Here is a 13939-nt window from a genome sequence, read left to right as displayed (position 1 = left end):
CCTTCCTATTTGAAAAAAACAAACCGAATGTTCCTTTTGTTTTTTTTCTCTCTTCAATTGATCATTGATTATTTTCTCTTATGATGTGGAGATGTCAACATTGGACTGGGGTATGCACAGTAAGAACATTAGGTTAGAGTCCAACAGATATATCTGGCAGCACAAGATTTCGGAGTCTCTGGCTCCTTCTTCAGGTGAGTGAGGAGGACACTCAGGGTATATGTTGATAAGCGCAGTCTTTATATGCCCTGTTTGTGAACACAAGTCCTCACTCACTTGAAGAAGGAGCCTGAGACTCTGAAAGCTTGTGCTGCTAAATAAACCTGTTGGACTTTAATCTGGTGTTCTGAGATTTCTTACTATTTTCTCTCAAACATTCCCCCAGGTACCCCCCCACCCCACCTCAGCCTGCAAGGCAGGATTGAAGTAGTTTATCTTGGCCAGTCAGTTTGAAGGTAAATAACTTTTCTCCTTTTTCTTTTCCCCTGTAGGAAAATATCTGAATGTTGTTCGAGAATGTGGTCGTGATGTGACCTGTCCCGATGCCAAGGAAGTGATCTATACTCTGAAGGAAAGAGCATATGTGGAACAAATCGAAAAATCTTACAACTACGCCAGCAAGGTTCTATTGGATTTCTTAATGAAGGAAAAAGAACTCCTGGCACGACTCAGGTACTCAGCCTCAAGTCATTTATTGAAAACGGAAATGTTTTCTTATGTTTGCCTACAATGTTTGAGTCGTCATAAAATGTCTCTTAATTTCCCAGTTTGGTTTAACAGCGCTACTTTGTACTATGCATGTGCAATCTCGTGGATTACACAGCCAGTACTCCCATGGGAGAGCTGTGAAATACTAAGCCATTTAGTGTGTTATGTTGTTCCCACAAATTGAATTAATTGTGCGTTTCATCGTTCCCTGGTGAGAATCTACTTGTGTCATTAGTATCTATGCATGTAAGCTGTTAAGAACACAGACGGGATGTTTACCCAGAAATTAGCAATCACTGTCTCAAAAAAACGCCTTTTATGGGGGATCAAGAAACATTTCACTGGGCCAGTCTTTTTGCAGAACAAGTTGTGGTTTGCTACAATCAAAGATGCAGGACTGAAATTTCTGGCTCTGTGGTTTCGTATGCAAGGCCAGAAAGAAATGTTTTATAAAATAGATGGGTTCAGCTCTTGCTGAGATTTAAAACTCACTGTCACGTCTATTATTTCCACATCAGGGGTAATCGAATTTGGAAACTTTTTTTTAAATGATATTTGTTTTCAAATGAAATGACAGTCGGCACTCCATCCAAATGCACAACTTTAGAATAGATTCTACTTTCAGCCTGGTTAAATGTCATTCTTCATTCAGTGGGATGACTTCTTTTTCGGGGAGGCTGAATAACTGTTTGTCAAATCCCTGGGGCTTGCATGCAATATACAATGAATGTTCTCAACAGCATTACCACTATGTCCCAACTTATTTTCTAACATTGTACAGATGAATTAAATTACCAATAAAATTCCCTTTGAAATTCTAACTTAATATGAAATTTGTACAGTTAGAACTTCACAATTTCGAATGTATGCTGTAAGTCAGCTATACTGGTAAAATCCCTTTATGACTGACTAATTAGTGCAATGTCCTTTTGTCTACTGTAACTGACAGCCCGCTTTATGACTTCCCTAATGTAGCCATCCTCAACTGTGTATATCAAATGCAAGTTAAAGTATTAGATTTCTTTATTCCAGTTTAAAGAATGATTTTGATGAGTTCTTTAAGCCGTAATATTGGAAACCTTCTTCCCTTCAGGGAAAAGAAAACTCGTGGTTTAACTTGGCCATGTACGGTGGATAGGATTATTGTCAAAAGTGTTCAGTGGATGCTATACATGAGTCAGTTAATGTCCTGATTGAGTGAAGGCATCATGTTTATTGGTACTAACTATTCAATTAAAACAGCTTTAGCTTCCTCTGAGAAAATGAATGTGGTTAAAGAATTTTAAACATGTCCAAAGTGAGGTTTCGATAAATGTGGCTGTAACAAGTAGAACAGACTCAAAACAGAACCTTGAAAGTTTATTTATTAGCCACAAGTAGGCTTATGTTAATACTGCAATTAAGTTACTGTGAAAATTCCCCAATCATCACACTCCGGCGCCTGTTCAGGTACACTGAGGGAGAATTTAGCACAGCCAACACACTCAACCAGCACGTCTTTCGGACTGTGGGAGGAAAACGGAGCACCCGGGGGAAACCCACGCAGATGGGGAGAACATGCAAACTCCACACAGACAGTGACCCAAGCCAGGAATCGAACCTGGGTCCCTGGCGCTGTGAGACAGCAATGCTAACCGCTGTGCCACCCAAACTTTGGGAGTTCCGACAACATTAGTTTGCTGTCAGTAAGTAGATATTGTTAAAGCAGTGAGAGTTACAAGCTTACTTCTGTGGTATTAGCCTAAGTTTGAGGAAAGAAAAATTAATGCTTCTTATTTTCTCAGACAGGTACTGTGATGTGGCTCTTAGTTAACTGAATTTAGCAGTGTGATGACTGATGTCATTATCCATTCTTTCTATATCCTAATGATGCCTAATCTGTTTGGAAGCCCAATTGGATTGTGACCTAGAGACTGACGCATATTACTCAAGAGATTTTGATACAAATTAATTCTAACGCATATTGTCAAAAGCTGTATTTCATTATGTGTGCTGTGCTAACATAGTAAGACTGGGGTAAATTGCTTCCAAATGTATTCTGTCGTCCTTAGTCAGGCTTTATGCTTGTTAATTATCAGTATGCTATACTGCACTGTAAAAACAGCACGCATTCATCAATATGGCTCTTCAGTAAAATGCTTGCTGTGTCAATTTATTATTCCTTCAGGTCAATAAAACACTACTTCCTGATGGACCAAGGAGATTTCTTTGTCCACTTCATGGACCTTACAGAAGAGGAGCTGAAAAAGTCAGTGGATGATATCATTCCCACCAGACTGGAAGCCCTGCTGGAGCTAGCACTGAGAATGAGTACTGCCAACACTGACCCATTTAAAGATGATTTGAAGGTGTGTTGAAGTATAATTAATGGAATCTTGGGTTTAAAAATAACTCCTATTAATGTAATGGCTATGGAAAAATGTTTAACTGTGATAAATTCAGAATAAACCCCCATTAACAGTGTACTCGGTGGGATTATAAGGCCAATGTTACAGCAATTTTAACCTTGTGAACAGCACGGTGTGATTTCTGTGCCAGAAATAATTATTACTGTGATTCACTTGGACGCACATTCAGGGAATATTGAAACGATTATGAGAATCTGAGTTAAGTCCTGTGTTTGAATAGGAGGGTTGACTTTTTTAATAGCTCAAAGGTCTATATACCAGAATTAGCAAGCGATATATATCCAGAGGTGAACCCGCTACCCCATCCGTCCACTCCCAACCTGAGACAAAGAGAAAAATCAAAATGGGAAAGCTCTGTTTTCGACTGACAATGACTGAGATCTTGGAGTTGACAGCCTCTTATCCAGGTTGCAGTGCATGTTTGGGAAAGCAAGAAGGGTAATTAATCAGCGCAGTATCTGTTATGTTCCTCCTTAAAATATGTAAAATAGACTCCTTGGTCTTTTTGATTTGATTTATTATTGTCACATGTATTAGTATACAATGAAAACTATTGTTTCTTGCGTGCTGGACAGACAAAGCATACCATTCATAGAGAAGGAAATGAGAGCGTGTAGAATGTAGCGTTGCAGTCATAGCTAGGGTGTAGAGAAAGATCAACTAAATGCGAGGTAGGTCCATTCGAAAGTCTGATGGCAGCAGGGAAGAAACTGTTCTTGAGTTGGTTGGTACATATCCTCAAACTTTTGTATCTTTTTCCCAATGGAAGAAGATAGAAGAGAGAATGATTGGGGTGCATGGGGTCCTTAATTATGCTGGCTGCTTTTCTGAGGCAGTGGGAAGTATAGACAGTGTCAGTGGATGGGAGGCTGGTTTCAGTGATGGGCTGGGCTTCATTCACAACTCTTTGTGGTTTCTTGCGGTTTTACGCAGAGCAGGAGCCATGCCAAGCTCTGATAGAACCAGAAAGGAGGCCTTCTATGGTGCATCTGTAAACGTTGGTGAGAGTTGTAGCAGACATGCCAAATTTCCTTAATCTTCTGAGACAGTAGAAGTGTTGGTGGGCTTTCTTAACTATAGTCAGCGTCGGAAGGAACCAGGGCAGGTTGTTGGTGATCTGGACTCCAAAAACTTGAAGTTCTCGACCATTTCTACTTTGTCCCCATTGATGTAGACAGGGGCATGTCCTCCACTATGCTTCCTAAAGTTGATGACTATCTCCTTTTGTTCTGTTGACATCGAGGGAGAGATTATTGTCATCACACCAGTTTACCAGATTCCCTATCTCCGCCTTGTCATTGTTTGAGATCCAATCCATTACGGTCGTGTCATCAGCAAACTTGAAAATCGAGTCGGAGGGGAATTTGGCCACACAGCCAACAGTGTATATGGATTTTAACTTAGTTTGGATTAGAGGTTATCCTTTCACTCATCCAGCATGTAATGGGAAACATGATTAAGCTAGTTCTTGACTTAACTTCTAAACTTAACACAGGAGATAAGATTCCACATTTTGATATAAGGGCTATGCATTAGCTTGCAATTAATATAAGTAACACATTAGAATTCACTTCTTTGTATTTAGGACAGAAAACAAAGGGCTCTGTTAGAAACATACTTTTCTGACTGGAGATATTGGAAGCTGTGTTCCGCAGAGGTTGTGTAGCTGTTTATTTACTATATAAATGACTCTGACCTAGAAATCAAGGGAGCAGTATTGGCATATGCTGATGATACCAATTCGGGGCTGTGACAAATTATGATGTGGATTATGTAGATCTGCAGAAAGACAAATAATTGTATGGCAGGACGGCTGTCATGGGCATGGTGGGGATGGTTCAGACGGGGTGGGGGTGGCAGGGTCATATCAGGGACATTTTAAATGGACTGTTGCAGCAGAGGGACGAGGATGTGCAAGTGCATCTCGATGCAAAGAATGCAAAACTAAGAGAATGATATACAAGTTTTTAAACAATAGTGCATAATCCTGTGCAGTGTGCTGTTTACAGTTTTGTTGCCCAGTTTTAGGCAGACGTTGAAAAGGAGCAGTGTAAGTTATTTAGTGTGTTTCAGGGTGAGGAATTACAATTCTGAAGAGCAAAATGAGAAGCTAGGGGGCATTTTTCACAAGAGCTGAGAGGTTAAAAGAATGACCTAATAGTGCTTTCTGATTTTGTGAAGGGTTGCAATGAAATAAATAATTGTTTCTACTGGCTGGGCACAACATAAATTTAAGATGATCAGGAGAAAAAATAATTCCACGGGATTCAGGCAGAAAATCCCTTGCCACAAATCATTGCTAAAGCAGAGGCTGTAAATTATATTAAGAAACTTCGGTTGTTGCTTGGAATAAAAAAGGAATACTGAAGGAAGTAAACAGAAGTGCCTCTTTGGTGGAAGCAGTAAGAAGTCTTGCAACACAAAGTTAAAGTCCAGCAGGTTTATTTGAAGTCACGAGCTTTCGGAGCACTGCTCCTTCATCAGGTGAGCTTTTGGAGGAAAGCAGCACAGAATTAATGGGTTGAATATCCTGTTGCTGTGACTCACAGCCGTGGCAGAATGAACAGGTTGGTGTGACTGTTAATTACTTTTTTCCCTCCCACCGTCCGCAAACACTTCCAATCTGACTGCTGTACTACAAGTTTCTCACTCTTTTATGGGCTTTCTGGAGCCGGAAATCTTTCTCCAGCTTTGATCTTTTTTAAAGTGTGTGTTGTAAACAACAAAGGAATCAAATAAATATCTAAATGTTTTTATATATATATGTGTATATAGGTTCTGCCAAACTAGTTAAGATCTACTGTACTTGTATACCTTTTACAAAACATTTGATTATTCAGTGGTCTAAATTAATACGAAAATGATATTATTATATAACTTTAACCTAAATCTTAACGAACTGCCTGGTCAATTCTTTGGTCAGTGATGCTACTTTTGATCTGGTAAACAAAACTAAGTAATGATTTTATCCCCCTGCAGATTAATCTAATGCCACATGACCTCATCACTCAGCTCCTGCGGGTACTGGCTATTGAAACGAAACAGGAAAAGGCTATCATCAATGCAGATCCAACAGAGATTGCTCTTAGTGGCCTGGAAGCGTTCTCCTTTGATTATGTTGTGAAATGGCCGCTTTCGTTGATTATAAATAGGTAATTGGTCCTGTCTAGGTACAATACTGCATACAAGCTTATCAGAAAAACCCTCATTTAGCTTATTTGTTTGGTTGGGGCACTGGTATTAGTTGATCAAGGAAGTGCAGATCTCTGATGATGATGGTAACTTAAGTGCTTCCTTAGAATATAATCTAATTTCTGGAACTTCACTGCAGCTTTACAAAAAGAAACACTGCCCACCCCACCAACCAAATGGAGTTGATTAGTGTCAGTTTGGCTCAGCTCGTAGTGCTCTTAGGTTCAAGTCTCGCGACAGATTTGCGCAGAAAAGCTAGGCTGACAATCTTTTGTGAATTGATGAGGAGGTGCTGCACTGTTGGAAGTGCCATCTTGCAGGTGATGCGTTCAGCACTGGCCCTATCTACCAACTCACATGTGGACTTCGGATAACACTTTCACACTCTGAAGTGACCACTGCGCCCTCCAGCTGTCAGGTGCCACATTTTTCCCTCAGCCAACACTATTACAAAAAATCAAATTAATTGGCTAGCTCTCTGCTCTTTGTGGCATGTTCCTGTGCACATATTGGCTGCTGTGTTTTCCCACATAACACCTGATTACAGCTTCTAGGTAACCTAGTGATTGTAAGATCTGATAAACCGCTTCTTTCATTTTATTTTCACAATGCTGAAGAAATGAATGTTAAAATTGCCAAAGAAAATCTATTATTTCTAATGAGAAAGATTAATCCAAAGTTGATCAAGCAGTAAAGACTATTACTGTGAATGTTGCTCGAATTACTTTAATGTAATATCGAGTGAATAACTTGCGTCTCCCAACAGTATGCAGGTTCAAGTCCAGGATGTCATTGGAATTAGTTGGTACTGTCAGTTCTAAGATTAATTCTACGGGCATATAATAATGAGGTTTTCCTGTTTGAGAAAGCAATGGGGTTAAGTGCAGTACTGTCCGTCTTCCTTCACTGTTTCTTGTGTTGCTCAGTTGTCCAAAGTTTTCATGTTTATGAAACTTCAAGATCTCATAATTAAATGAAATTTAAGGAAGTTTTTTTAATTCCTTCATGGGGTCTGAGTATTGCTGGCAAGGCCAGCATTTGTTGCCCATCCCTAATTGCTCTTGAACAGGGCCATTTCAATAGGCATTACTGTGAATCTGGAGTCACAGGTAGGGTAAGGAGGGCAGTTTTCCTTCCACAAAGGAAGAACATTGGTGAACCAAATGGATTTTTAACAATAATCAGTAGTTTCATGAGACTGGCTTTATAATTCCAGCTACTGAGGTGGGATTTGAACCCATGTCCCCAGAGCACTAGCCTGTTACTATTCCAGTGACATTACCACTCTGCCACCGTCACAGGTTCTGGAATCTGTATATTTTCCCTCCACGTAGTGACAATGTATTCCATCTCAATCAGTTAGTCCTTATTTTAGTAGACTGCACCACGGAATTTAAATGGGATTTTTAATGTATACATAGTCTACTTATGTTGGCACAGATTTATATAGGCTAAAATAACCAGTCAGATTTGTTCATATTTAAATAATTCACAACCACACAAGAAATAATTGACAATATATGCAATTGCAACATTCAGTTCAAGAGCCAGTTGCTTTGTAACATCTTAGGATAATAGATCCTTGATTTAAGTAGAAAGTGGGTCTTAAACATATGAGGAGAATTCCATGGCCAGTCTTCAAGTTAAGCAATGTTTGGAAACCTAAAAGTAGCAGAGAATATAGCATATCCACGTATTTTAAAACAGGAATTATTTTGATTCTAGGGCTGTCAACCAATTGTGATAAAAGTAATTGTTATTTTGATAGGTAACAAAATTATAGATTCTTTTTTCTAAGATTAGAGTGAAATATACAAACTCCAGCACCAAGGAGAAGCTAAGCATGCATTGTCTGGAAAGTTAGCTAACTTAATATTCAAGTGAAACGAGAACAGAGAATGCTGGGAAAACGCAACAGGTCTGGCAGCATCTGTAGGGAGGTAAAACAGGGTTAATTTTTCAAGTCCATTTGACCCAATCAGTTCTGGTAAAGAATCACCCACACCTGAAATGTTAACTCTGTTTTCTCTCCCTACAGATGCTGCCAGACCTGTTTGATTTCTCCAGCATTCTCTGTTCTTGTTTCTGATTCCAGCATCCGCAGTATTTTGCTTGTTTTAACAAACGAGTGTCTGCACCACAATATTGTGAAACCTGCTCTTAAAAACCAGGCCCATCATTACTAAATTGAGGTGCGCAATCCAGTCCAAAGTTTACTGTGCCAGTAAAAGGTCAATTTGCCATAGTCCCAGATGACCATGGCTGAACAGTGATGATTTAACCTGAGGGATCCGCTCACTGCAAGTGAGGGGCAAGGCAGGGAGTCTTCATGAGTCACCTCAGCCGATACGGGAATTGAACCCAAGCTGTTGGCGCCACTCTGCATTACAAACCAACCGTTCGTCTTTTAGTGCTGTCTACAGATGCAGGAATTATGTGATTGGAAAGTCAGATGAAGCATATCCAAGCAGCCACGAGATTCTTTTAAAAGAAAGTACAAACTATTTTAGATGTAGATTAACTCAGATACTTCACAAATTCCTAAATCTTTCATATTAATCACAAAGTAGTATTGAAACTAGTCTTGTTGCATTGGTATTTAGATGTTTTATTAGCATCTTTTTTTTAATATGAGACCAGGATATCAGTGGAAAACATTCACTCACTGTTGCCAGGGGTTTTATTTTGACCACAGCCCATTAAGCTGTGACATTTCAGCTTTCTGACTGATTTCCAGGCAAGATCTGTCACCTGACTGACTCAGAATTCATATGCCAGCAATCATCTGCCTGGCAGGAAGTTCTATTGGCAGGTACTCAATGGAATTTAGGGTCATTAAAGGTACTTGGGAAGCTTGGCAGTAAATGCCTATCTGAAATCTGAATCTCTTATTAAATAAGTGTACGTTCAATGCATTTCACATTTTGCTTTCTTCGGATTTTATGTTTCATATTTAAAAATAATGTCTTGACTACTCTGGCCTAATGTTAAACAGGATGGAGTGGGATCTGCACCAGTGCACAAGGTTCATTCATCCTTTATACCGATATAAGCATAGCAGCAGGCTAGGGAGCTTTTCATTTTACTGGTGGCAAAAAAATCTCAAACCAGTGACTGGGAAATTGGATTGAAAAATTAAAGACTTGCGTAGGACCCAGCATATGTCTCAAAACGCTTTAGGTACAGAATGAATTTAGAAGTGCTGTGACGGTTAAGGATGCGGAATCTATATCTTTGTCATTCATTGTTGATCAAAAACTAATGAGACAGAAACTATTCGAATTGAGGCATGATCAGTAAATGCAAAGCTTCTCTTATTGCCCTTTGCAAAATACCTACATGGAATGAAAACCCTCACTTCGTTAAGCATTGTTGTTTTGGTCTGATCGCTCAAACCAGCAAGCGCTCCTCTCCAAGCTGGCCCTTGGTGCTATTTTCTTACCTCCAAGGTTTTGTTTTGTATGTTGGGTGGAGGATAGGTGAATGAACAGATGAGGGACAGTGTTACATTACCTGCAATAAGTGACAGTCCCCTCGTTCTGTGAACCCATTTGAGCTTCCCTGTAAAGACTTCCTGTCATGCCTCCAGTTCTTCTCAGACAGGCGGCAGCTTGTACTGTGCTTTTGTCATGTTTGATTTTATTGCCCTGCTACCGGCTGTGGCCACGCTGAGTCACACCGGCTAGAAGGTAAGATGGCCCTGGAATAACATGAATTAATTCCTTAAAGGGAGAATATCCCAGCTTCCCTCTTTCTCCTGTTTGGTGGCAGAGTATTTATTTTGTATTTGGGAAATAAGCTATATTCAAAGAATTAAAAAGCTCACATGTCATCTTATAAGTTACTGACAATTATAACTGTTAACTTTATTACAATAAGTGTAATTTTAACTTCATTGTTGGATCACAAATGCCAGAGAGGGCCCTTATAATGACCTATTGGATGAGTTCTCCAATTTTGCATGGAATTGCTTTGTAATAGTCTACGTAGCACGAGCAAAAATAACGAAACATGTTTATTAACATTGTTTAGACTACAAATTACTGCAGAGTGAAATTATATACAACGCCATTGGCAAATTCCGACTTCTGTGCAGAGGAGTCTTTATGTAGTTGTTCCAATGACTGTTGCCCATAAAGATCTTATTTCTAGTTCTAGAGTTGTATTTCTGTAATCTCACTATTCATTTATTTATTATCCATAGGAAAGCTTTAACTAGGTATCAAATGCTCTTCAGACATATGTTTTACTGCAAACATGTGGAACGGCAGCTGTGTAATGTGTGGATCAGTAATAAAGTTGCAAAACAATATTCATTACATTCTGCTAAATGGTGAGTACAATGATTTGGAACAATGATGTACAGTATGTTCAAAATGTGATCCATACATTCTCAATCTTTACTGCATTATAGCATCGCTGCTGGAGCAGTGTTATTCCCAATGTTCTGAGTCTCTGTCTGTGGGCATTCTGATTCATAATCCACTTTTCAAATGTTCGCATCCTTTTTGCATCAGTGCCAATTTCTTTCCCATGGAGCTTTACAAATGAACAGTATTGCTTCAGTAAGGGCAGCATAGTTTTGAGGCCAAATGGACTTGCGATCAGTGTAACCTGCCCAAAATTAGAGTGTGAGCTCACATGATCAATGAGTACGCTGAACAATAGTGCTTTTATTGTGTCAGAACAGTCCCTTAAAATGGACTTGTCTATAATATGGATGATAAGTATGTGGTCTGGCTAGTCGGAAGAGCGTGGAGCAAATCGCAAAGGGAGCACAGTGGCTAGCACTGCTGCCTCAAAGTGCTGGGGAAGCAGGTTCAATTCCAGCCTTGGGTCATTGTCTGTGTGGAGTCTGCGCGTTCTCCCCCGTGTCTGCATAGGTTTCTTCTGGGTGCTCAGGTTTCCTCCCACACTCCAAAGGTGGACTGGCCGCACTAAATTGCCCTTAGTGTCGAAGGGATTAGCCAGGTAAATATGTGGGGTTACGGGGATGGGGCCTGGGTGGGATCGTTGTCGGTGCTGACTTAACGGACCTGATGGCCGTCTTCTGCAAGGTACAAGACAAAAGATACAGATCTACTTACTAAAATGCTACTTGGGCTTTTTTTTTGGCCCTTTTGTTTAAATATTATGTAAATCGATAGTTAGCAATTTTGAATAAAATCAACGCACTGGCTGATTGAAGCTGATCTTGAAAATTGCAGTTCTTACATGAGAATTCCAGTGAGCAGATGTTTCTGTGTAAACTGAGAAACCTTGTGGCATTTATCCACCCAAAATATTTAATGAGCTCCATCAAAGCCATCTGCACAAAATATAAGGCGTGGTTCAAGCTTCATGTCACACTGGAAATTTCCTTAGGTTCACCCGATCAGTTGCCATAATTTCAGCAGCAGATTGGGCGAAACCCCAAGAGAATGTCTGACAGATGTATAATTGAACGACTGTACAATTTAAACTGTCACACCGATTCTTTTTTTTAGTTTTGAGATGTTGTTGCCTACTTGTTTTTAATGCTAAGCATGTTTATTCAATCCCTCTTTAAATTGAAGTTGGTCAGAATGTAAAAATATGCATTTGTGATGCAAATTACTCCCAGTTATTCAAACACACAAATATTGGAAACCTAACGTGCAAAGCATCTATTTCTCAAAAGCATTTTAACCGTTAAAAGGGCTGTACCGTAACACTGCTTTAGTGAAAACATGAATTCTGAATTGATATCAGTGGAAAAGAATGTTAATTTGAATATTATGCTTATTCTCCCTTTCTTGTCAAACAGCAACCCTTCCCATTAATAAGGCCCTTTGTGCTTGGCCATGTCATTAGTCAGACTCCCCTCTCTAACCAGGAGAACTGGCTAGATACTAAGTGGGAAGTGGTGAGGGCAGATTGTTGCCACTCCCATTTGACAAGAGTGCCATGTTATCAGCCCACTGTTTGCATGCTGGAGCTATGGTCCACTGCTTGCTGGAGTGGCGCCATTCCACTCCCCTTGGGCACAACTGACCTGCTAGACGTTAGCCTGGTATTTAGAGAAGACCAGTGATGGGATTCTCTGGCCGCATTTGCCTGAAAACAGGAGATTCCCACCCGACTTTGGTGGTCCTTTACGTGGTTCACTCCCCACCCCACCCGCCCGCCTGCTGGAATTCCAGTGGTGGGTGGGTTGGGAGAATTCCGGCCCAGAGTTCTCACTGCTTCTCATTGCTACAATCTGAGGTGAGGGCCGTTTCCATAACCTTCTAACTTGAGCAGCAATGCTACCACTGAACCCAGGGTTCATTCCACTTGGCTGTGATTTTTGGTAACTTCTTTACAAGAATGTTTGGCTCTGAACTTTTGAGGAAGAGAATTTTGGGGTGGAGGTTCAGTGGGTTGGGGTAGGAAAGCCATGTTAAGTGGAGAGAAAAATTGTTATAAAATTGTGCAGGGAAGGTATGGGTGGCCTGGTGGTACAGTGGTTAGCAACTGCTGTCTCTCAGCACCAGAGACCTGGGTTCAATTCCCGTCTTGGGTCACTGTCTGTGCCGAGTCTCACGTTCTCCCCATGTCTGCAGGGGTTTCCTCCGGGTGCTCCAGTTTCCTCCCACAGACGTGCTGGTTAGGTGCATTGGCCATGCTAAATTCTCCCTCCTTGTACCCAAACAGGTGTTGGAGTTTGACAACTAGGGATTTTTGCAGTAACTTCATTGCGGTGTTAATGCAAGCCTACTTGTGACACTAATAAATAAACTTTAACTTTAAATGCATGGATTAGAACGCCAACTGTACGTTATTTTACAACGCCTTAAATTAATGATACATTTTAACGGGGACTTTCACATTAACTTCATTGCAATGTTAATGCAAGCTTACTTGTGGCTAATAAGTAAGCTTTACTTATATGGAGGGAAGCTGTCTTCTTAGCTTGTCACCTTTTTGTTCCTGGTCTGAAACTTTTATCCACGGAGTTTTAATCGTTCAGGCTCCTGACATTCACCAGCAGTGTTACTTTATCCAATAGGTTTGCTGCAGCTTTCACTTTGAGGCAGCGAATGCTGAATTTTGTGCAGAACATTCAGTATTACATGATGTTTGAGGTTATGGAGCCGAATTGGCACATTATGGAAAATAATCTAAAATCGGTAAGTAATGAAAAACTTCAAATTAGCTGGAAAACCATTTACAGGAGTCTAATGGTACCTCATTTTTGCCGAGCATTTTGTTCAGACTATTCTAACATAAAAAATATTGCCAAGCTTTATGTCTCCCGGACAGTTGTTACTGTACTCTGTGCTGTGCAGCTTTTAAACTTGGTCAATGTGGAAAAGATTAACTCAGCATTTCGTTGCAGTTATAATCATGAACCAAATTACATTAAGCAAATATAAATTACCCGCTGTTAAAAGCATTTAGTTTTAATGAATACTCCGAATATGTTTTGTTTTCTCTACTTACTAACCTCACGTAAACCTTTTGGCAATAATGGAAAAAAAAACTTGGGAATCGTAACCTAAATGTGGAAGACATTACTGTAGAGACAGATAATTAAATCAAAATGTGCGCTAACCAGATTTTTGTCATGTAGTCTTCTGCTACTCATTAAAGTGTTTCAGGACAAGATTTCAGAGTTATTTATGCTCTTG

At 40.0% G+C, this 13939-nt stretch overlaps 1 protein-coding gene across 1 annotated transcript in view; it reads left to right on the top strand.

The window, feature by feature from the left end:
- Positions 1 to 13939, top strand: part of tubgcp2 (tubulin gamma complex component 2) — a 42818-nt gene that overhangs the window by 16628 nt on the left and 12251 nt on the right. The window contains exons 10-14 of the mRNA XM_080215579.1: positions 492 to 672; positions 2876 to 3056; positions 6096 to 6268; positions 10513 to 10641; positions 13318 to 13438. Coding sequence (XP_080071705.1) covers positions 492 to 672; positions 2876 to 3056; positions 6096 to 6268; positions 10513 to 10641; positions 13318 to 13438 — 785 coding nt within the window. The remainder of the gene's footprint in view (positions 1 to 491; positions 673 to 2875; positions 3057 to 6095; positions 6269 to 10512; positions 10642 to 13317; positions 13439 to 13939) is intronic.

Source organism: Carcharhinus amblyrhynchos, chromosome 31 (assembly GCF_965287045.1).
Source record: "Carcharhinus amblyrhynchos chromosome 31, sCarAmb.v2.hapA, whole genome shotgun sequence".
NCBI lineage: Eukaryota > Metazoa > Chordata > Chondrichthyes > Carcharhiniformes > Carcharhinidae > Carcharhinus > Carcharhinus amblyrhynchos.
The sequence above is the reverse complement of the archived record's forward strand: the minus strand, read 5'-3'. Positions and strand labels throughout refer to the sequence as shown.